General features: G+C 49.1%; 9 protein-coding genes across 9 annotated transcripts; 7 read left to right on the forward strand and 2 right to left on the reverse strand.

Moving 5' to 3' along the window:
* Positions 1-173: 173 nt before the first annotated feature.
* DFJ58DRAFT_722875 (uncharacterized protein) lies at positions 174-2391 on the reverse strand (the record flags this gene model as incomplete). Its single annotated transcript, XM_041384930.1, has 4 exons — positions 174-1086; positions 1140-1297; positions 1332-2112; positions 2168-2391. The coding sequence occupies 4 exons, from the start codon at positions 2389-2391 to the stop codon at positions 174-176; spliced, it is 2076 nt and encodes a 691-aa protein (XP_041248947.1).
* Positions 2392-2797: 406 nt separating this feature from the next.
* DFJ58DRAFT_911012 (kinase-like domain-containing protein) lies at positions 2798-6192 on the forward strand. The gene is made up of 14 exons (XM_041395214.1): positions 2798-2962; positions 3012-3098; positions 3146-3247; positions 3297-3440; positions 3493-3613; positions 3672-3758; positions 3811-3891; positions 3943-4179; positions 4234-4515; positions 4566-4832; positions 4887-5484; positions 5538-5612; positions 5664-5678; positions 5728-6192. The coding sequence occupies exons 1-14, from the start codon at positions 2886-2888 to the stop codon at positions 6099-6101; spliced, it is 2547 nt and encodes an 848-aa protein (XP_041248948.1). The 5' UTR covers positions 2798-2885; the 3' UTR covers positions 6102-6192.
* A 1-nt stretch (position 6193) lies between these two features.
* On the reverse strand, positions 6194-7211 carry DFJ58DRAFT_763995 (telomere stability and silencing-domain-containing protein). The gene is made up of 4 exons (XM_041388653.1): positions 6976-7211; positions 6760-6944; positions 6500-6708; positions 6194-6446 (listed from the first exon to the last, which is right to left on the reverse strand). Exons 1-4 carry the CDS (start codon positions 7135-7137, stop codon positions 6286-6288), a joined length of 717 nt encoding a protein of 238 aa, XP_041248949.1. The 5' UTR covers positions 7138-7211; the 3' UTR covers positions 6194-6285.
* A 38-nt stretch (positions 7212-7249) lies between these two features.
* On the forward strand, positions 7250-8826 carry DFJ58DRAFT_20812 (uncharacterized protein). Its single transcript, XM_041379248.1, has 6 exons — positions 7250-7623; positions 7674-7690; positions 7747-7785; positions 7838-7920; positions 7974-8287; positions 8358-8826. Exons 1-6 carry the CDS (start codon positions 7333-7335, stop codon positions 8679-8681), a joined length of 1068 nt encoding a protein of 355 aa, XP_041248950.1. The 5' UTR covers positions 7250-7332; the 3' UTR covers positions 8682-8826.
* A 144-nt stretch (positions 8827-8970) lies between these two features.
* DFJ58DRAFT_713919 (uncharacterized protein) lies at positions 8971-9999 on the forward strand (the record flags this gene model as incomplete). Its single annotated transcript, XM_041383962.1, has 6 exons — positions 8971-9013; positions 9073-9287; positions 9343-9487; positions 9547-9699; positions 9752-9914; positions 9966-9999. The coding sequence occupies 6 exons, from the start codon at positions 8971-8973 to the stop codon at positions 9997-9999; spliced, it is 753 nt and encodes a 250-aa protein (XP_041248951.1).
* Positions 10000-10876: 877 nt separating this feature from the next.
* DFJ58DRAFT_742186 (uncharacterized protein) lies at positions 10877-13124 on the forward strand (the record flags this gene model as incomplete). The annotated part of the gene is made up of 6 exons (XM_041387180.1): positions 10877-11386; positions 11439-11790; positions 11843-11857; positions 11910-12025; positions 12083-12864; positions 12915-13124. The coding sequence occupies exons 1-6, from the start codon at positions 11119-11121 to the stop codon at positions 13122-13124; spliced, it is 1743 nt and encodes a 580-aa protein (XP_041248952.1). The 5' UTR covers positions 10877-11118.
* Positions 13125-13869: 745 nt separating this feature from the next.
* On the forward strand, positions 13870-16185 carry DFJ58DRAFT_852411 (uncharacterized protein; the record flags this gene model as incomplete). Its single annotated transcript, XM_041393828.1, has 6 exons — positions 13870-14137; positions 14193-14544; positions 14662-14777; positions 14835-15301; positions 15351-15617; positions 15673-16185. The coding sequence occupies 6 exons, from the start codon at positions 13870-13872 to the stop codon at positions 15880-15882; spliced, it is 1680 nt and encodes a 559-aa protein (XP_041248953.1). The 3' UTR covers positions 15883-16185.
* A 357-nt stretch (positions 16186-16542) lies between these two features.
* DFJ58DRAFT_722882 (uncharacterized protein) lies at positions 16543-18386 on the forward strand (the record flags this gene model as incomplete). The annotated part of the gene is made up of 6 exons (XM_041384931.1): positions 16543-16767; positions 16889-16927; positions 16981-17230; positions 17287-17598; positions 17782-17871; positions 17929-18386. The coding sequence occupies 6 exons, from the start codon at positions 16543-16545 to the stop codon at positions 18384-18386; spliced, it is 1374 nt and encodes a 457-aa protein (XP_041248954.1).
* Positions 18387-18464: 78 nt separating this feature from the next.
* On the forward strand, positions 18465-21615 carry DFJ58DRAFT_722883 (uncharacterized protein; the record flags this gene model as incomplete). Its single annotated transcript, XM_041384932.1, has 9 exons — positions 18465-18710; positions 18766-18887; positions 19552-19558; positions 19636-19864; positions 19921-20272; positions 20388-20503; positions 20562-20758; positions 20805-21344; positions 21400-21615. The coding sequence occupies 9 exons, from the start codon at positions 18465-18467 to the stop codon at positions 21613-21615; spliced, it is 2025 nt and encodes a 674-aa protein (XP_041248955.1).
* Between the last annotated feature and the right edge of the window lie 718 nt (positions 21616-22333).

The raw sequence follows: 22333 nt of genomic DNA on the forward strand, positions 1-22333 counted from the left end.
GTTGTAACGTACATGCAGTGGGACCTGAAGAGATTACCAGAAGTCCACCGTCTTCACCGGGAAGCAGCTTGCAGGCTATGCTGTCTTTGCCAAATGTTACATAGCATGTCTCCGATAGCCAATAAGTACAAGACGTACACACAAGCAGACGATACTTTCACCTAAATACTCCATCAAGAATGCTGTATGGACTTGAGAATGAACCCCTCGAGCCCACCGCACACCCACAGCTCCTGCACACTTGCGCCCACCGTGCGTACCTTGTAGTTCTTTTCTCCATCAGAACCACGCAGACTGACATTCCCGTCCGTCATCGAAACACGTATTTCATGCCCTTTATCCACTGTGAGCTCGCCATCACGTCCACCTGCACCACGTGCGCCGCCTTTAGCGTACGTCGCAGTGAGATCAGCGACGAGCTCAGGACATTCAAGGCAGACGAGACCGTTATTGATGGCATTACGCTTGAATATGTCGCCGAATGAGCCTGCGATGACGAGTGGCACACCGGCTGCCTTGAGCGCGGTAGCAGCCTGTTCGCGAGAGGACCCAGTACCGAAATTGTACCCCGATACCAAGACCACACCAGACCTGGTGCTTTCATCTGATGCGGAGAGTGAAGGGAGAATGGTAGCGACATTGCCTGCGAATGACGGGTCGTAGTTCTCCATGACTACCTGTGCTTGGCGTTCAAGGGTGATATCATCTTGGTAGGTGTATTTTCCGGGGTATAGTGCGTCTGTGCTCAGGTTGTCTTGCGGTGCGAAGAGCAGGCGACCAGAAAAGGCTGCGGGGAAGCCGGGGAAGAGGGGTTCTTCTGCTTGTAGTACCTCTGCCGCGGCCGAAGAGCCAGAAGCGATGGAGAAGGTGAGTGTGCCTGCAGGAGGAAGCGAAGTTGCGTCAAGAGAGCTGGGGGAGCAGATAAATCCCTTGATAGCGCTCGCAGCCACTACTGCAGGACTGGCAAGGTATGCCTGAGCCTTAGGGTGGCCCATTCGTCCCTTATAGTTCCTGTTCGTGGCGCTAATACCCGTCCTCACCCCTCTTCCAACAACCCGGTGCCGAGCCCGATGCAAGGCCCACAACCTGCTGGGAGCACTTTAGCTCCTGCAGCGATCAACTTGTTCCAGTGTCCCAACTTCTCCGCTTCAGCCTGCACCACAGAGCTCGCAGCTGCGACATAGAACTCGACGCCCTCTGCAATCTTCTTGCCCTCAACAACAGATGCAGCTGCAGCAATATCAGAGACACGGGAATTGGTACATGAAACCAGGTATGCTTTCTGGATCGCAATTTGCTGGGATTCTAGCTTAGGAAGTGGGGGTAGAGACCTTGACGCTGTTAGGACCGGAGACGTGTGGGACGAGGGTAGAGAGGTCGAAGATCAGATGCGAGGAGTATTGGACACCGAGATCGGACGCAAGGTTGGTTGCACGGAGAGCATCAAGACGGCGGCGATTGATACGTGGGTGTTCTGGCGGAGGCGGAATTGACTTGGAGGCGAAAGTCCTTTGCTCTAATTTTGCCAATGCAGTTTCATACCAACCCAGAAGTGTGTCGTCGACAGGGAAAACGCCTACAAGTGCGCCCCATTCCGTTGTCATATTCGAAATCGTAAGCCTGTCATCAACCGAAAGCGCAGGGACACCCTCCCCGGTAAACTCAATTGCAGCGTTAAGGACTTCGTCATTGTTGAATGACCCGCAAAGCGCGACAATCACATCCTTGCCGGTGACACCTGGAGCAAGTTTTCCCCGAAATTCCACCTTGACCATACGAGGGACTTGCCACCAGGTCTTTCCTGTAGCCCACAAGGCTGCTGCATCTGTGCGCACGATGGGTGTACCCACACAAGCAACACCTCCATACATATTTGAGTGCGAATCAGAGGCAACAGTGAGGGTGTGCGGGAATGCGTAGCCTTCTTCTACGAGGACTTGGTGCCCGATACCGCGGCCAGCAGGATAGAAGTCAATCCCATGTGTGCGTGCAAATGCTTCAATGTTGGCATACTTTGCAAGGTTTTTGGGAGATTTGTTCTGGACATCGTGATCGAGGGTGAATACCGTCTGCCGGGGATCAACAATTTTCTTTGCACCTATGGACTTGAATCTACATGCGCATCATATGAATGATGATTTGAGAAGAGAGAAGAAGAAAAGCACACTTGGATATGACAGGGCCAGTGTTGTCGTGGGTCATGACATGCTCCGGGCGAATCATGACATAGTCGCCCGCTTTGACAACTTTGCCATCGGGGAGATTGACTGAATACTTTTGAACAACTTTTTCAATGATGGTCTGGGGAATTCGGGGAGTGTGTACGCTGGTAGCGAAGAACCGCGCTGTTTGCAGGTACCCCCGACTGGGTATGCGGGGTGGAAGGCGCATTACAAGTACTTGTCACAGTGAGTAAGAAAAACGTGCAGCAGGTAGTCTTGCGTCGAGACTTAAGATGTAGTAAGTGTAAGAGAAACAGACCACTTTGTTAGGGACAGTGTTCTGCCGAACAATCATTAAGGGTTTATGTATTGATACGTTCAGTGATTAGTGACTTTCCCATGGATCCAATTTGAACTGAACGCGTTGACTGAGTGCCACAAGTGCCTGGATATCGTATAATCACGTTGTTATGATTGGACAACCAAACATATCGAGAACTTCATCAGGAATTGCTATCAACCATGATTGACTTGCAGATTCCAGAACACACTTTGTTAATAGCCCGTATTCACGTGGTCGCAGCGAGGTACGATGATCAAGTTTGGGACGTTCGCGGCAAATACCGCTGGCAGCAGTGCTGCAACATTCTCCTAGACTACCAATGCCCCCTCCTATTTGGTTAAAGTAAGACGTTGGTACTTCAAAAGTAGCTTGTCTCTTTCATGATGGACAAGGACAACCGAGACGATTTCACGTTCGCTAAGCTCTCCGACCTCAAATTTCCGGTTACTTTCCGCATGTACGCAACTCATTTTGCGGGCTGCTTGCCCACGCTTATTGAGTACTAGTTCTCAGTTAGAAGGATCGATACCACAACCATCTATTTCGGAGCTACTCGAGAACCCAGAAGTGAGGTTTCGTGGTGTACAATCTTCGTGCGTTTTTCTCCAGTATGTAACCACTCTGTTGACGCAAATGCTAGGCCTGTTTCAGACCTCTATGTATCCTGCCAGCTCCTGGCGGATAACAAGCCGCTAACAATACCCTTCCGCACTTCTTTCAAAGCCTTCAAGAATAATCATACGTGCGTATTATATTACCATTTATTTCAATTGAGCTGACTATCTACACAGGTGGAACGAATGGATAACGTTACCCGTTCGGTACTGCGACCTCCCACTAACTTCACAGATTACGTTTACGGTATGGGATATCGGAGCTCCACGCACAGCCGTTCCTGTTGGTGGCTCAACGCTTAGGATGTTTGGGAAGAAATGGTTCGTAATATATTTACATTATATTGCAATACTTATTTGGTCGCTGCGTCAGGACTCTGCGCAGGGGAAAGCACCGCTTGTTGCTTTGGGCGGGTCGAGAAGCCGACGGCTCAATGCAGTCCGAGACTCCAAGTAAACTGGGCAGTAGGGATGAGATGGGTCGTTTAGAGAAGGTAGGCGGTGCCATAGCTCTTGGGTATGCTCGCTTATTGCTTACTACCTTCTCCTCAGCTCGTGAAGAAATACGAACGCGGCGATTTGCCAAAGTCAGATTGGTTAGACAATCTGGCTTTCAGGAGGATGGAAGAAGTACACGCCGTAAGTCTTTTTACGGTCAAGTACAAATGCAAACGCTCAAAGAGAACTGAAGGCAGAGTCAGAGAAGTCAGAGAATCTGTACCTTTATGTCGACCTTCCACGTTTTGACTTTCCCGTGATATTCAGCGAATCTGTCAGTGTCGTTTTCTTAAATGCAGTTTACTTGACGTTTAACTTTCTGTAGGAGGCCCAGAATCAGGCGACGATACCATTTACACCTCCGGCAACAGCCCAGACACCTCTCGCACCCGTACTTCCCAGTCATTTTGCTACAGATCCACACCTCTGGACAATCCTTGACCCCGAGATTGCACGCGAAAACCCCGTGGAGGACAAGCATCGCCGGCTCGTGCGAAGTCACCGAAGTAGTCCGTACGACAGAGAGCTCAAACCAAATGCCAAGATCAGAGATGAACTTAATGTGCGCAGAGCCAGATCGTTACGCACTGATGACTTCCTCACATGTTGTTTGTAGGAAATACTCAATTATGCACCCTCCCAGCCTCTCAACTCTGAGGAGAAAGACCTCATCTGGAAGTTTCGTTTCTACCTCGCACGGGACAAGCGTGGGCTTACCAAGTTCCTCAAGTCTGTCACTTGGCGCGATCCTTCGGAAGTGAAGCAAGCAGTGGAAGAGCTACTACCGATGTGGACAGAGGTTGACACGGATGACGCTTTGGAGCTCCTCGGACCAGGGACCGTGGACTCGAGAGTAAGAGCGTTTGCAGTACGGCAGCTTAACCGCGCAGATGACGAAGTCAAGCATTTCTCTTCCCCATGTGACAGCGGTACTGACAATCTTTACAGGAGCTTCTGTTGTATCTCTTGCAACTGGTACAGGCGCTCAAGTTTGAAAGTGCCGCTAGCGAGCAGCGCTCGAGTCGATCAACAACAAGTGCGATATCTTACGACGACAGCGGACTGACAGACTTTTTGATCGCACGCGGAGTGCAAAACCATACGCTGGGTAATCGTCTATACTGGTATCTGATAGTAGAAGTGGAATTGGAGGATAGGGTCGTGGCGAAAATGTACGGCCGGGTGGTATTCAAGTTTCTGAACAAGATTTTAGAGGTAATCGGACACCTACTATTTATGTTTACCCTCGCTGACAAAACGGTTCCTCAGCCTGAGAATGGCAGCGAACGCCGCGAGCTCATGCGACGCCAAGGCGTCCTCGTTGAGACCCTCGCCAAACGAGCCAAAGAATTGCGCACTTCTAAAGACCCACGACCGAAGAAAATCGAGAAACTGCGCTCCTTCATCAACGACTCCAAGAACGGTCTCGTCAACATTCCTCCTCTGCCTCTGCCGCTCAACGCACGCATGGAGATTACGGGCATTAACGCCGAGAAGTCTTCCGTCTTCAAGTCGAATCTCTATCCCTTCTTGTTATATTTTCAGTGTTCTGACGGCACGGAGTATCCTGTTATTTTCAAAGATGGCGATGACATGCGCCAGGACCAGCTTGTCCTCCAGTTATTCACGCTCATGGACCAGCTGCTCAGGAAGGAGAATTTGGATCTCAAACTTATTCCTTATGATGTGCTGGCGACTGGGCCGTTGCAGGGTATGGTACAGTATATCCCCAGTAAGACTATTGCAGCAATCATCAGCGAGAACGGGACGCTCTTAAATTATTTGAGAGCGAATAACCCGGATGAGGGTAGCGTTGGAACGTATGGGGTCGAGCCAAGCGTTATTGATACATTTGTGCGCAGCTGTGGTGAGTAATGTTCTGTGATTCTGGCAGGAATGTGCGCTAAGGCTTGTTGACAGCTGGGTACTGCGTTGTGACATACCTGCTAGGCGTGGGCGATCGGCATTTGGACAACCTTCTACTGACACCAGATGGTAAGTGAAATTATGACCAGAAGGATGCAGTTCTTGATATTGGATCGGCAGGTCACTTTTTCCATGGTCAGTGTAACTTTGTCTGTACGTTTCGTGCCGCTGACATTTGATGCAGTCGACTTTGGGTATATCCTCGGTCGGGACCCAAAGCCGTTTCCTCCTCCCGTCAAAGTCTGCAAAGAGATGGTCGACGGCATGGGCGGCGCCCAATCAACTCACTACGCGCGATTCAAAAATTATTGCTTCACCGCATTTACGATCCTCCGCAAAAGCGCCAACCTCATTCTCAATTTGGTAGCGCTGATGGTGGACGCGAACATTCCAGACATCAAACACCGTGACGTGCATGAACAGATCCAGGAGAAGTTTCGGTTAGATTTGACAGAGGAGGAGGCGATCAAACACTTTGAGGCGTTGTTGAATGAGACGTCGTATTTCACGGTTGTGCTGGATCGGATTCATGATTTGGCGCAATATTGGAGGAGTTGAGCGGGCGAGTGGTGGATACGCTATCTTTTTTGCTATGTGGGACTGTGTGCTTGTGCTTTCGACCACTTTTATGATCACCTGTGATTCCCACATAATGTAATTAGAGGTGATAATAGATAATGTTATCACTGGGCAAATACAGCAGCTGCAATCCATACGCTACAAAGGGATATATCAACAAGGACTACGCGCTGGCGACTCCGACAGTGATAGCTGCAGGCATTGCAATAGGTGGGGCTGGGGATTTCAGCACTCTCTCCGTGACCGCGTCCTTTGGAGGAGTGGATGACTCGGGTGAGCTGGAAATGTGGTTGGTCTTCATCTTCTTCTTTTTCTTCATGAGACCTGCAAATTGAAACGTCAGCGCAAACACTATCTATTGGACGCGGTATACTGACCAGCAGACACTGCAGATTTGACATTGTCGACAATCTCCCTACTTTCCTCGAGGTATTCTGTGTCATCGAACCTATGCTTCTTGCCAGCAACAGTCTCCGTATCCCCTGATGCAGCTGCAATCTTCTTCTCGAGTGTCTCTAGCTTGGCTTTTTTGACCTCAGCCTGGGCCTTCTTCCGTTCATCTTCATTTCCCATGTAGTCTGCGAGCCTAAAACAATGTGATTAATACATGAAACCCTGCGGCGGTAGGGAGACATACCTTTTCGCGGTTTTGATGGTACTAAGCCTGCGTCCACTAAGATCTCTGCATGAGTCGTTGTTACTGGTCTTCTGACTACTCATGCGACCACCGGCGGCACGCAACTGCGAACCAAAACCTCCCTTACCACCTCGGAGTCGGGGAATAAGTTTCAGCGTGATGAGAGTCGCATCTCGTCCATGGATCTCAGAGATGAGGGTGTCCGATTGTAGGGACAGATCCAGCATGAAGTGAAATTCTCAAGTCCTCTGAAGCAGGGAGATCGGAATAGCGCTCGCACAAAAGAGAATACAGGTCATCGAATCGTGTTTCTGGAGAAACAGAGAGTGAAAGAGTCGGGAATGGAGCAAACGTTGAGAAAAGAATTGTGGTGGTCATGGTAGACAGTGAGCAAGAATACAATTTGAATTGCGTAACCCTACAGATCGGGTCAAACCTGTATGATTATGTAACCCTGTGCCAGGCGTCAATCACCCCTGTGAGAAACCATCTTTAACCAACTCCTCTCTTTCGCCAACACCAGCAAGTACGACAACTTTACTTAATTGCGCAGCCCGATACTTTCTAATCGACATGGATTTCTGGCGTGTACTCACACATGAGGCGCCTATGTTCGTCTGGCCCGTCAAATTCTGTGTGGCCGTGACTGCTACCACATACGTGCTCTCCATCCTTACCAACAACGTGTCACAGGTGGACAGAGTCTGGACGTTTCTCCCAACCATATACACAGTATACTATGCTTTTCTGCCGCTTTGGCCATCCGTTCCACCTACCTATCTCTTTCCCTACACCCCTAACACAATCCCCGCATCTCTGAGGGAGACCTTCAGTCCACGAGCCTTGCTCATGGCAAGTTTGGTGGTGAGTAATCCATCCGCTCAATTGATTATAGTTAGCTTAACTGTCTTCAGGTGACGTGGATGTTCAGGTTGGTAACATGTTTTCGTCATATCCACTGGCACTCATGAATGTCACCCTCCGCAGGTTAAGTTACAACACTTGGCGACGTGGTCTATTTAGCTTGTAAGCTCATTCTTTATTGCTGATATAATTAGAAATCAAGACATGTTCACAGAAAGGATGAAGATTATCGCTGGGCAGTTCTGCGACAGAAAATCTCCCCTTTCCTCTTCCAAGTGTTTAACCTCTTTTTCGTTGGTATGGCTACAAATTATACATCGGTCTCTAGACATCTACTAACTCAGCATAAGCAATTACGCAGAATATAATCTTATTCCTCTTGGGCCTTCCAGCCGCCCGTGCAGCGGGTCAGCCACACACGCCCCTTTCGACTTCGGATTATATCTTCGGAACGCTAGGGTTTCTCGTTGTCCTCACCGAGTTTATCTCGGATAACCAGCAATACTCTTTCCAAACCTTCAAACATTCCGGGAAGCTGAACCCAAATGAATGGCCTGGCGCGAAAATTCAATGGACTAAACATGATGCTGAACGCGGATTTGTGACCCGCGGTTTATGGGCTTGGTCACGGCACCCAAATTTCCTGTGCGAACAGAGTTTCTGGGTATGTACACTTCCATTTCGCAGTTCTGTTCAACGCAGGAATCTATTACTAACAACCCTTTTCGTACCAGATCATAATCACACTCATCCCTCTCCTCTCGCCTGATTCACCGAAGCTCGACTTCCCGCCGACTTCGTTCGCATCACTCACACCCTTCCTTCCATGTTTAGTTCTCTGCAGTTTGTTCTTCTCTTCGACTATTTTTACTGAGTCGATCTCGAAGGCAAAGTACCCCGTTGCATATTCAGCTTACCAAGAGCGCGTGGCGATGTTTTTGCCTTTGCTCACCCCTGTATGGGGCATGCTTCTGGACATTCAAGGGAGAAAGGGGAGTGTCGATTCGCTACTCTACGGTACCGGGCTGAACTCCAAGGGCAAGGGGAAGGCTGAATGAGATCTTGCACGTATTCATCATTAAAGTTCTTCCTCATTTCTGTATATAGCTGTTTCCCCTGATGCACGGCGAACTTGATTAATATTGATCGCATCTCCAAGTCGCGTGACCGCACTGAGCAGGTGCTATCGGACGCACGGACCGGTATTATTAGCCTGAGCCTGGTTGTTCTCACTGACGGTCATATGCATGCATGTGGGCTTCGAATATCGGCCAGGACGGAAATCCGCACCCCGCTCCAGGCTAGACTAGTAACCATCATCCCTAACTTCATACACCAACCCTTCCAATGGCATCGTTAAAGGTCGCAGTGATTACGGGGGCATCCTCTGGTGCGTTTTGATTGCGCTTCACACTTGTTCGTGAACTCACTTCCGAGTCCCTGTTTCAGGTATCGGACGTCATTCAGCTATCAAGCTCTCCTCTGAGGGTTGGAGCTTGGCACTGACTGCTCGAAGGCTGACTGAACTCGAAGAGACAAGATCCCTCTGTGCAAATGCCGATGCATGTATCCTCGTTGCTGGCGACATCGCAAACGAAGCCTTCGTGAAAAGCTTGTTCGAGGAGACCATGAAGAAATTCGGTAGACTGGACCTGTTGTTCAACGTGAGTGGTATGCCCCTTCTTCCGCAATTGTAGTGATGTATTGACGAAATAACAGAATGCGGGCATGTCTGACAAGGCGAGCCCCATCGAGGAGATGCCGCTTGAGGTGTTCACATCGGTCGTCAATGTCAACCTCATTGGCTCGTTCCTTTGCACTCGCGAAGCTTTCAAGATTTACAAGCAACAAGAACCCACTGGAGGTTCGTGAAGCTGGATAATGAAAAACCGCAGTGTATTGATCTACATCGTCCCCATGCAGGAAGAATCATCAACAATGGCTCATTGGCTGCCCATGTACCAAGGCCTCATTCAGTTGCATACGCAACCTCCAAACACGCCGTTCACGGTCTAACTAAGAGCATCGCTATCGAGGGGCGAAAGTACAATATCTCTGTGACGCAGATTGACATTGGTGCGTACCTTAATAATATGGGAGGAGGTTGATGCGACGGTGGTTTTACCAGGAAATGCGCACACGTCTATGGCTGCAGGGCACACCTTAGGAGCGTTGCAACCTGATGGTCGGAGAGTCGTTGAACCGACTTTCGATCCGATACATGTTGCAGATGCGGTTGCGCACATTGCGAGTCTCCCTACGTCTGTCACGGTACTGGAGATGAATATCATGTGAGTGTGCGACCGTTTTTCTTGGGTTCTGGATACTGACCTGCTATGTAGGGCGACTGGTGCTCCATATGTCGGAAGAGGATGACCATCGATACTCACAAGTGTAGACGAAGACAGCGGGATAATTCAGTAGAATAGTTGTATGAGCATGGTGACATCGTTTCTGATTACATGTGTATCACGTCCCACGCCGCATGGCGATGCATTGATGCATGCAAAACAAGAATTATTTAGGCATGTAACATGCATATTAAGTTGAGACAGCGCGGTCGTCAACATGATTGACCGTGAAGTCCCCACCAACTCTCCCGGGCCGTTGAGTTATTTATATGCCAGCGCCAAGCTACATAGTGGGATGAAAAATTCTTGTCACGAGGAGGCAGAGTGTAGGATACACACTTGAAAAAAGTGACAATCAACAATGAGATCTGGGGCGATTCATCAGTAAGGAAAATGTTAAGGCAGGCCTGTGTACCTTGCAATATGATATGGACAATAATCCAATACGCAATACCCAGCAAGACCATAAACTAGAGCCAGTGTTCATGACCTGTGTAATAGGTTATGAGCCCTGGATCTTGCTTAGGTTATCGGCTGACGGTGCTCGCACTACTCGGGAACAATACAAGCTCTAGATGTGAATTGCAACTCGACAATGGATACGGCGGAAGACAACATGAGACAATACATTTGCCGAGGAAACTGCTTTAAGACCCAGAGTATATGGTGTAGCAAGACCACGCACTAGAGGGAGTGCCCATAACCTGTGGTCCAACAGGTTATGAGCCCTACCTCTGTACATCCTTGGTAGTGAATATTGCGCCCATGAAACTGTTAGGGGAGACAACAACTTGAAAGAGAAAATGACGATGATATACGATTTTGAAGTCTCAACCTGTCACCTGCCCTAAACTAGAGCACATTTGGGCAAGGTTCTTGTACTAGGAGAACGCTGTGAGAATAGAAATCATTGAATGACAAGTGGGTCGAGTGAAGAAGCATGGAGTACTATTCCAAATTTCCAATCAGCTTCTCGGCTCCTTGTCCGACCCCAGCCTCCGCGGACATAAAGCAGGACCCTTGTTCGAATTTCAAACGTTCAATTGAACCTCGCGTAACTTTGGGCGACAGCAGCAAATGTCACTGCCACACAGTATCTTGATCAAGCTACCGCAGCACCACGGTCTTTTTGACAGTTCTCTTTATGCGATCCCAGTCTATTGCGGCAGCTCTGAGCCTAGGGTTAGCAGCTCTGGCGTTGCATGACCAGTTTCCGATTAACACTGTTGGAGAAACCAATGTTCGACCCTTGGATGTCACCATCTTAAATCCTGATCATGCATACGGTGTTAGCTCCAATAGTGAGCAATGGAAGTTTGACGAACATCCTCCCGAGAATGCGACAGGGAACTTGATCTTCGACACTGTCCATTCATTACTGCAGCACTGGCCAAATACACGGTATCGTAATGGTGCGTTTCCGCTGCATTGCTGACGCTCGAAAAATGATCCAACTTTTCGTAGGACACAACATAGTACCAGGAGTGATTCCAACCGGTACTTTGCTCTATCACGGCACCAATGGTTCGCATATGATACCCAGCGAGCCCGAGTGGACCTCTACAGACCCGGAGCATTCTATTTTTTTTGCTCGTGGGAATGGGAGTGGCTGGCACCTTACGCTGGCAGCAACGCGACCCCTCAAAGTATTGTACTTCGATGGAAGCAGTGCTTATAAGCTATCCAAAGGTACAATGGACATGCAAGATATAGTCGCCTGGGGAGAACCGCGACCCGAGCGATCCTTCGATGAAAGGGATCGGATTGATAGTCTCTGTACGTGGGGCAAGGAATTTGGAATTGATGGTTTTGTGAGGTTAGATGTGATTCTACTCTCCGTGATATATCACTCAGTTTCGCAATTATAGGATGGAAATGGACTTGTACGTATACTTTTGACTCTGTCTTGCTTCCGACTAATGAACATCCATCCAGTGAAGTTATGTTGTGCGATTTTACGGCTGGTGTCGAGGTAGTGTCTTTCCTACACCTCGCATTGCCGAAGGACGAACGGCCATCCCGTCACCCTACGCCGCTTGATTCTGACACCGGTCAGTACTGTCTTCTCGTGGTCTAACATGACTGATGATGTATGTTCCTGAGCGCAGGGGCTCGCACGTTTGAAGTCGTGCACTCCGGCTCATGGCACAATCGCTACCCAGGAGAGTCTCGTATTGTACTGGACCTGACTGGTCTTATCTCATTTTATGATACTGCACTGGCACCATCCCTCATCCCGGTTCGCGTAGGTCTTGAACGGTGCGACCACCGCGTACTCGGAATATCATCAGATGACATATCGCGGGTGATGGAAGCGCTCATCAAAATTATCACTCGACCACATCCGGTAGGCAGCGGGATTGACTGGAAGACCCTCACCCACGTCATTGTCGATCGATACGCAGATCGACTCGAGCTAATGCAGTATCTCTTGAATTTTACCTCATCAGACCCGCAAGAGCTCCTTCATCAAGCAAAGCTCGCGCAGACACAGCTCCGTGTCATGCTTACGCCGTATCTGTTACATTCCACCATTGTCCCCACCGCAGTCACGTCAGACGTAGATGCATCACAGTGGGCATTCCCAATCTTCAGGCTATGCGCCATAACACACACTTCTGAAATGATCAACCAAATACCATTAATGACATCTTCGGAACGTCTGCTGTTGACAGCCGTGGAGGACACAACAAGAGAAATCTGCCGTGTAACTACGAACATGTGGGCTAATGGTGTCATGAGCGGGCTCGACAGCCTCTTTCACGTGGAACGTAATGTGGATCGTGAAGTCACTCGATTGATGAACGATTGGAGACAAGACGTCAAGAAGCTGATGTCTTGGTTGGACTGGAGTGTATGGGTCAAGTGCCGACCTGCCTGCAGCACAGAGGTGGGAGCTGAGCACAGTCTTTGCGAGCTGATTGGACTGAATACTTCCAGGAAATATGCTATCTCCCTACCCCAAGGCCAAGGCGTCCACCTCCTCAAAGCCTCAATAATGCTCTGGAGGCAAAGTCTTTTACTGATCGAGTTGGACCTCCGCCCGAAGGTCTAGCCATTGCAGATTCGCCTTTCTTCTATGTCACGCCGGAGGAGGATTTGAGGAAGCCTCAGCCAATGTGCCTTAGGCGCCTCCAGCCATATGAGTGATTATTCTGGGCCTTTATATTATTCTCATAGTTGTCAATCACCTGGACGTACACTTTCTGATGGTTCTATGCCTATTAATGACGAGATTCACGAACATGTATTGCTGCTGGAGTTTTAACACTGGAATATCAACACCTAATAACTTCTGGTGGGCATGACGGGCAAACCAATGCGACAACACGAGATTCTACCTCAGAACGACATGTGCACATGTGCCTCAGAGTCCAACATGATCCGTACAAACCCACACAAGGTATAGTAAGTTCCTACTTTAGACTCTTATAAAACCACTAGGCGGCTGGTCTCAGGACCACCATATCGATTTGAAATGCGTTGAGATACTTACTACTCGACCCTGCCTGTGTGGTATGAGCAGTCAGTACTCGGTACTTGTAAACGCTAGCGCAGGCTGGTCACGCGCACGAGCCTAGAATTCAAAATGGTGGCCAGGTAGGTTCTATCGTTATACTTAAGTATCTGAATCCCTCTGATTCTGAATGCGATCCGGTCAACTAGGCTTCTTGCTTGTTTCCGCAGTGAATCCTAAGATTCCTATCCGAGTATTCGGACTTGAATCTTACCTCATGTTGGAACCGAACACTATCAATGATTAATTCCATTCGTGCACAGGCCCGTAGTATGATATACTACTTACAGCTTACAGTGATTGCGTCCCTCTCTCAACCGTTTTCACGCAGTGTCTCGATAAAGCTGTCACTTTGCCATAGCACCAAGATTTATTTTTATGCGCTACCAGTCCCTTGTGGCAGCTCTGAGCTTACTAGGGTCAGCAGCCCTAGCATTACATGACCAGTTTCCGATCAACACTGCTGGAGAAACTGGCGCTCGACCCTTGGATGCCATCAGCTCGAACCCTGACCATCTAAACAGTATCAGCTCCAACGAGCAATGGAGTTTTGATGAATGTCCCTCCGAGAATGCGACAGGGAACTTGATCTTCAACACTGTCCATTCATTACTGCAGCACTGGCCAAATACACGACATCGTAATGGTGCGTTTTGCTGTGTTGCTGAAGTTGGAAACTTGAAATAGTTCACCTTTCATAGGTCACAATATAGTACCAGGAGTGATTCCAATCGGGACTTTACTCTATCACGGCACTAATGGCTCACTCATGATACCCAGTGAGCCTGAGTGGACCGCTACAGACCCGGAGCATGCTATTTTCTTTTCTCGTGGAAATGAGAGTGGCTGGCTCTTCACACTGGCAGCAACGCGACCTCTCAAAGTATTGTACTTCGATGGAAACAGTGCCGCTAAGCTATCCGAGGGTATGATGGATGTGCAGGACATAATATCCTGGGGAGAACCGCGACCCGAGCGATTCTTCGATGAAAGAGAGCGGATTGATGCTCTTTGTACATGGGGAAAGGAGTTCGGAATCGACGGTTTCGCAAGGTTAGATATGATTCTACACCGCGTGCTGCACCACTAATTCCAAGATCTCTAGGATGGAAATGAGCTTGTGCGCATACTTCTGATACTGTGTCACGCTTCCGACTGACGGACATCTAGTGAAGTCATGTTGTGTGATTTCACAGCCGGCATCGAGGTAGTGTCTTTCGTACACATCACCTTACCAAGGGACGACCGGTCATTCCCTCACTCTACTTCGCTCGATCCCAACACCTGTCAGTATTATCTTCTAGTATTCCAACATGACTGATGCTATACCTTCCTGAGCTCAGTGATTCGTACATACGAGGTCTTGCACGTTGGCTTATGGCACAATCGCTACCCAGGAGATTCTCGCATCGTGCTGGACCTGACTGGTCTTATCTCATTGTATGATACTGCACTGGCACCATCCCTCATCTCGGTTCGCGCGGGTCTTGGACGGCCCAACCACCGGGTGCTCGGAATATCATCAGATGACATATCGCGGGTGATGAGAAAGCTCATCGAAGTTATCACTCGACCACAACCAGCAGGCAGCGGGATTGACTGGAAGACGCTTATTCACGTCATCGTCGATCGATACGCGGATCGACTCGAGCTGACGCAGTATCTCCTCAACGTTAGCTCATCAGACCCACAAGAACTCCTTGAGCGAGCGAAGCTCGCGCAAACCCAGCTTCCGTGTTATGCTCACGCCATATCTATTACATTCCATCGTCATCCCAAGGGCAGGCACTTTAGGCATATATTCATCGCAGTGGGCGTCCCCGATTTTTAGTCTATGTGCCAGAACACACACTTCCCAGATTACAAAGCTCAAACCCTTGATGACGTCTTCAGAACTCCTGCTACTGAAAGCAGTTGAGGACACAACGAGGGAGATCTGCCGTGTCACTACAAAAATGTGGGCTGTAGGCGTCATGAGCGGCCTCGACACTCTTTTCCCCATCGAACTGAATGGCGGGCTTAATGTCGCTCAAATAATGGATGACTGGAGACAAGATATCCAGAAGCTGATGTCTTGGTTGGACTGGAGTGTATGGATCAAATGTCGACCTGCCTGCGGTCCAGAGGTAGGATCTAAAAGAGGTCTGCGAGCTGACTGGGTTGACCATTATTCACTTGCAGGAAATGTGCTATCTCTCTACTTGGCCCGTCAATGCCCGAAGGCCGGGGGGTCCGCTTCTGTCTCCACGGAACTCACAAAGTCTCACGAATTCCCCGGAAGAATACGTTGCCGACCGAGTCGGACAACCTAGATACCCTAAGGTGCCGGCAGAGGATTGGGACTTGCCCCAACCGAGGTGCATTAGGCGCCTCCAGCCATACGGGTTTTGATCAAGATGTGCATTCACATTGTTTTAACAGTTGTAAGTTACGTACCTGGATTATGCTTTCTAGGGTTTGATGAGGTTCTCGCACGTCCATTGCAATTGATCTTATTTGCTGCTGGAGTTCAGCGGATTTGTTCTCATCCATGATATATTGATACAAGGACTCCCCTTCGGTCGGCGGCTCCATGACAATACATTGTGATTACAGTAGCAAGACTCCTTCGGTTGGTTGTATACAACAATACTTTACAGTAGTGGAGCGGTGTATCCGCGACTGTGTGTCTGCGTGTCCAAAGCAAGGCAAAGTGGTGAAGAGCAGTACGCTATGACAAAGGCCGAAGGACACTGCATGGCTCGCTAAACTACGGTGCTACTCGACTGCCACTCGGCTCCTATCCCAGGGGTCCCCTACTCCGGTGGCAACTCAGGAAATACAATATTAGCAGTCTTGTCCTTCGTTGGCCTCTGCGAATAGACACGTCGTGTCTCTTCGCGTTCTTACCCTCGATAGTGCCGTGTACAACTGACCGTGAGCAAAGGGATCCGTTCGAAGGTCGAGCACGGTTCGTGCCAGCGTCAAGCCTTGACAACTATTAAATGTAGTTGCATACGTGAGTCGCAAAGGAAACCGTCTTCCATTCACCGTCCACGACGAACGATTTGGATGAAACGCAAAGTTAATGCGGGGAATGCAGTGGCTTTCGAAGGTATCGATGAGTTGGACTTCAATAAATCGACGATGCAGGGCAACTATCCGCACGTGCGCGTTTCTGACCAAGCCTTTTTCAACCAAGAGGTTTCGTTGAATGGCGCAAATGCAGTTCTATTTGAGATCCAGGCGATGAGGAGGTACTACTCCGGGATGGGTCAACATTGCAAGGTAGTCAGGGTGTGTGTTCTGAATCCTAGGATATCCGAGTCATGGGTATTCGGACTTCGAATCTTACCTCATGTTGGAATCGAACACTTTACATTCTCCGTAGTATGATATACTACTTACTGTGACTCAGATTGCGTCGCTCTCTCAAACGTTTTCACGCAGTGCCTTGGTAAAGCTGTCAGTTTTTCCACAGCACCAATATTGATTTTTATGCGCTACCAGTCCCTCGTGGCAGCTCTCTTAGGGTCAGCAGCCCTAGCATTACATGACCAGTTTCCGATCAACACTGCTGGAGAAACTGGCGCTCGACCCTTGGATGTCATCAACTCGAACCCTGACCATCTAAACAGTGTCAGCTCCAACGAGCAATGGAGTTTTGACGAATGTACCCCCGAGAATGCGACAGGGAACTTGATCTTCAACACCGTCCATTCATTACTGCAGCACTGGCCAAACACACGATATCGTAATGGTATATTTCTGTTTCGCTGCGTTGCTGACGCTGGAAAACGGTTCATCTTCTCGTAGGACACAACATAGTACTAGGAGTGATTCCAATCGGTACTTTGCTCTATCACGGCACTAATGGCTCGCAAATGATACCCAGTAGACCCGAGTGGGCCGCTATGGACCCAGAGCATTCTATTTATTTTTCTCGTGGAAATAGGAGTGGCTGGCACCTCACATTGGCAACAACACGACCTCTGAAAGTATTGTACTTTGATGGAAGCAGTGCTGCTAAGCTATCCGACGGTACGATGGATACGCAGGATATAATAGCCTGGGGCGAACCGCGACCCGAGCGATTCTTGGATGAAAGGGACCGGATTGAAGATATTTGTACGTGGGGCAAAGAATTCAGAATCGACGGTTTCGCGAGGTTAGATACGATTCTACACCACGTGCCATATCACTAATTCCCATATCTCTAGGATGGAAATGAGCTTGTGCGCATACTTCTGATACCGTGTCACGCTTCTGACTGACGGACATCTAGTGAAGTCATGTTGTGTGATTTTACAGCCGGCGTTGAGGTAGTATCTTTCCTACATCTCACCTTGCCATGGGACGACAGGTCATTCCCTCCCCCTACTTCACTCGATCACTACACTTGTCAGTATTGTCTTCCAGTATTCCGTCATAACTGATGCTATATGTTTCTGAGCGCAGGGATTCATACGTTCGAAGTTATGCATTCCGGCTTATGGCACAATCGCTACCCAGGAGATTCTCGCATTGTGCTGGATCTGACTGGTCTTATCTCGTTGTATGATACTGTACTGGTACCATCCCTCATCTCGGTTCGCGCGGGCCTTGAACGGCTTGACCACCGGGTTCTTGGAATATCATCACAAGACTTGTCGCAGGTGATGAGGAGGGTAACTGAGATCGCCAGTCGACCAGATCCGGTAGGCAGCGGTACCGACTGGAAGACCCTGATCCACGTCATCGTCGATCGATACGAGGATCGACTCGAGTTGACGCAGTATCTCCTCAACGTTACCTCATCAGACCCACAAGAACTCTTTGAGCGAGCAAAGCTCGCGCAAACTCAGCTCCGTGTTATGCTCACGCCGTATCTGTTACACTCCACCGCCGTCCCCAGCGCAGGCACTTTAGGCATATAGTCATCGCAGTGGGCTTCCCCAATTTTTAGGCTATGTGTCAGAACGCACACTTCCCAGATTACACACCTCAAACCCTTAATGACGTCTTCGGAACTCCTGCTACTGCAAGCTGTCGAGGACATGACGAGGGAAATCTGCCGTGTTACTACGAAAATGTGGGCTGTGGGTGTCATGAGCGGGCTCGACACCCTTTTCCCCATTGTCCTGAATGGGGAGCTTCATGTCACTCAAATAATGAATGACTGGAGACAAGACATCCAGAAGCTGATGTCTTGGTTAGACTGGAGTGTATGGATTAAATGTCGACCTGCTTGCGGTCCAGAGGTGGGATCTAAAAGAGGTCTGCGAGCTGACTGGGCTGACCATTATTCGCTTCCAGGAATTGTGCTATCTTTCTGCTTGGCCCGTCAATGCCCCAAGGCCAGAGCGTTTCGCTGACTGGGTCGGGCCTCCCGAATACCCTTCGATGCCAGCAGAGGATTGGGGTTTGCCCCAACCAAGGTGCATTAGGTGCCTGCAGCCATACGGGTTTTGATTAAGATGTGCATTCACATTGTTTTAACAGTTGTGAGTTATATACCTGGATTATGCTTTAACACTGGAATATCAACACCCAATGACTTCTGGTGGGCATGAGGAGCAAACCAATGCGACAACACGAATATTATTTAGGACAAGATTCAACCTCGGAACGGCATGTGCACATGTGCCTCAGAGTTCGGCATGGTCCGTACAAACCCACACAAAATATAGTAAGTTCATACTTTAGACTCTGAACCAGTAGGCTAGTATCAGCACCACCATGTCAATTTGAAATGCGTTGAGATACTACTCGACCCGGCCTGCCTGTGTGGTATGGGCAGTCAGTACTCAGTACTTGTAAACGCTGGCGCAGGCTGGTCACGAGCCTAGAATTCAAAATAGTGGCCAGGTAGGTTATACTTAAGTATCTAAATCCCTCTGAATGTGATCCGGTCAACTAGGCTTCTTGCTTGTTTCCGCAGTGAATCCTAAGATTCCTATCCGAGTATTCGGACTTGAATCTTGCCTCATGTTGGAAGAACTTGGAACCGAACGCTATCAATGATTAATTACATTCGTGGACAGGCCCGTAGTATGATATACTACTTGCAGTGATTGCGTCGCTCTCCTCATTTTCACGCAGTGCCTTGGTAAAGCTGTCACTTTACCACAGCACCGAGATTTATTTTTATGCGCTCCCAGTCCCTTGTGGCAGCTCTGAGCTTAGGGTCAGCAGGCCCTAGCATTACATGACCAGTTTCCGATCAACACTACTGGAGAAACTGGCGCTCGACCTTTGGATATCATCAACTCGAACTCTGGTCATCAAAACAGTATCAGCTCCAACGAGCGATGGAGTTTTGACGAATATCCCCCCAAGAATGTAACAGGGAACTTGATCTTCAACACTGTCCATTCATTACTGCAGCACTGGCCAAATACACGACATCGTAATGGTGCGTTTTGCTGTGTTGCTGAAGTTGGAAACTTGAAATGGTTCACCTTTTCATAGGTCACAATATAGTACCAGGAGTGATTCCAATCGGGACTTTACTCTATCACGGCACTAATGGCTCGCACATAATACCCAGTGAGCCTGAGTGGACCGCTACAGACCCGGAGCATGCTATTTTCTTTTCTCATGGAAATGGAACTGGCTGGCTCCTCACACTGGCAGCAACGCGACCTCTCAAAGTATTATACTTTGATGGAAGCAGTGCTGTTAAGATATTAGAGGGTACTATGGATATACAGGACATTATAGCCTGGGGAGAACCGCGACCCGAGCGATTCTTCGATGAAAGGGAGCGGATTGATGCTCTCTGTACATGGGGAAAGGAGTTCGGAATCGACGGTTTCGCAAGGTTAGATATGATTCTACACCGCGTGCTGCACCACTAATTCCCAGATCTCTAGGATGGAAATGAGCTTGTGCGCATACTTTTGATACTGTCACGCTTCCGACTGACGGACATCTAGTGAAGTCATGTTGTGTGATTTCACAGCCGGCGTCGAGGTAGTGTCTTTCGTACATCTCACCTTACCAAGGGACGACCAGTCATTCCCTTTCTCTACTTCGCTCGATCCCAACACTTGTCAGTATTATCTTCTAGTATTCCAACATGACTGATGCTATATCCTTCCTGAGCTCAGTGATTCGCACGTTCGAGGGCTTGCACTCTGGCTTATGGCACAATCGCTACCCAGGAGATTCTCGCATTGTGCTGGACCTGACTGGTCTTATCTCATTGTATGATACTGCACTGGCACCATCCCTCATCTCGGTTCGCGCGGGTCTTGAACGGCCCAACCACCGGGTGCTCGGAATATCATCAGATGACATATCGCAGGTGATGAGAAAGCTCATCGAAGTTATCACTCGACCACACCCAGTAGGCAGCGGGCATTGACTGGAAGACGCTTATTCACGTCATCGTCGATCGATACGCGGATCGACTCGAGCTGACGCAGTATCTCCTCAACATTAGCTCATCAGACCCACAAGAACTCCTTGAGCGAGCGAAGCTCGCGCAAACCCAGTTCCGTGTTATGCTCACGCCATATCTATTACATTCCATCGCCATCCCAAGCGCAGGCACTTCAGGCATATATTCATCGCAGTGGGCGTCCCCGATATTTAGTCTATGTGCCAGAACACACACTTCCCAGATTACTAACCTCAAACCCATAATGACGTCTTCGGAACTCCTGCTACTGAAAGCAGTTGAGGACACAACGAAGGAGGTCTGCCGTGTCACTACAAAAATGTGGGCTGTAGGCGTCATGAGCGGGCTCGACACTCTTTTCCCCGTCGAACTGAATGGCGAACTTGATGTCACTCAAATAATGGATGACTGGAGACAAGACATCCAGAAGCTGATGTCTTGGTTAGACTGGAGTGTATGGATCAAATGTCGACCTGCCTGTGGTCCAGAGGTGGGATCTAAAAGAAGCCTGCGAGCCGACTGGGTTAACCATTATTCAATTGCAGGAAATATGCTTTCTCTCTGCTTGGCCCATCAATGCCCCAAGGCCAGAGGGTCCGCTTCTGTCTCCACGGAACTCACAAAATCTCATGAATTCCCCGGAAGCGCACTACGTCACTGACCGAGTCAGACAACCCAGATACCCTAAGGTGCCGGCGGAGGATTGGGGCTTGCCCCAACCGAGGTGCATTAGGCGCCTCCAGCCATATGAGTTTAATTAAGATGTGCTTTCACATTGTTTTAACAGTTGTGAGTTACGTACCTGGATTATGCTTTCTAGGGTTTGATGAGGTTCTCGCACGTCCATTGCAATCGGTCTTATTCGTCGCTGGAGTTCAGCTGATTTGTTCTCATCCATGATATATTGATACAAGGACTCCCCTTCGGTCGGCTCCATGACAATACATTGTGCTTACAGTAGCAACTCAGGAAATACAATATTAGCACAGTCTTGTCCTTCGTTGGCCTCGGCGAATAGACTCATCGGGTCTCTTCGCATTCTTACCCTCGATAGTGCCGTGTACAACTGACCGTGAGCAGAGGGATCCGTTCGAAGGTCGAGCACGGTTCGTGCCAGCGTCAAACCTTGACAACCATTAAATGTAGTTGCATATGCGAGTCGCAAAGGATACTGTCTTCGATTCACCGTAACATTGCAAGGTAGTCAGGTGTGTGTTCCGGTACACTCAATGGTGCGTGATCGGCCTCTATGATGGGACCGATAGTTGTCCGCGCATCCAATAGATAGATTCCGTCTTCCATGGCTCATTTACTTGGCCAAATGACCATTCCCGTGGTGTGGACTCTCCTCGAAGGAGTGCTGGCAGATGAAACAAAGCTTTCAGCTGTCCGACCTCTCACTGCACCCTCAGTGAACCTTAGGTAATTACCCCTTTTTCGAACCTAGAGACTTGCCTTTGTTGGAGGTAGCGTCTTACC

The sequence above is a fragment of the Suillus subalutaceus genome (genome assembly GCF_016647625.1).
Source record: "Suillus subalutaceus strain FC151 chromosome Unknown DFJ58scaffold_10, whole genome shotgun sequence".
NCBI lineage: Eukaryota > Fungi > Basidiomycota > Agaricomycetes > Boletales > Suillaceae > Suillus > Suillus subalutaceus.

Coding starts and splice junctions, on each gene's coding strand:
- DFJ58DRAFT_911012 (XM_041395214.1), top strand. CDS start 2,886: ATGATGGACAAGGACAACCGAGACGATTTCACGTTCGCTAAGCTCTCC. Junction 3,099..3,145: donor TTTCGTGGTGTACAATCTTC/GTGCGTTTTTCT, acceptor CGCAAATGCTAG/GCCTGTTTCAGACCTCTATG. Junction 4,516..4,565: donor TTAACCGCGCAGATGACGAA/GTCAAGCATTTC, acceptor CAATCTTTACAG/GAGCTTCTGTTGTATCTCTT.
- DFJ58DRAFT_763995 (XM_041388653.1), bottom strand. CDS start 7,137: ATGACCACCACAATTCTTTTCTCAACGTTTGCTCCATTCCCGACTCTT. Junction 6,945..6,975: donor TTTCACTTCATGCTGGATCT/GTCCCTACAATC, acceptor CTCATCTCTGAG/ATCCATGGACGAGATGCGAC. Junction 6,447..6,499: donor CAAATCTGCAGTGTCTGCTG/GTCAGTATACCG, acceptor TTCAATTTGCAG/GTCTCATGAAGAAAAAGAAG.
- DFJ58DRAFT_20812 (XM_041379248.1), top strand. CDS start 7,333: ATGGATTTCTGGCGTGTACTCACACATGAGGCGCCTATGTTCGTCTGG. Junction 7,786..7,837: donor CGACGTGGTCTATTTAGCTT/GTAAGCTCATTC, acceptor ACATGTTCACAG/AAAGGATGAAGATTATCGCT. Junction 7,921..7,973: donor GTTTAACCTCTTTTTCGTTG/GTATGGCTACAA, acceptor ACTCAGCATAAG/CAATTACGCAGAATATAATC.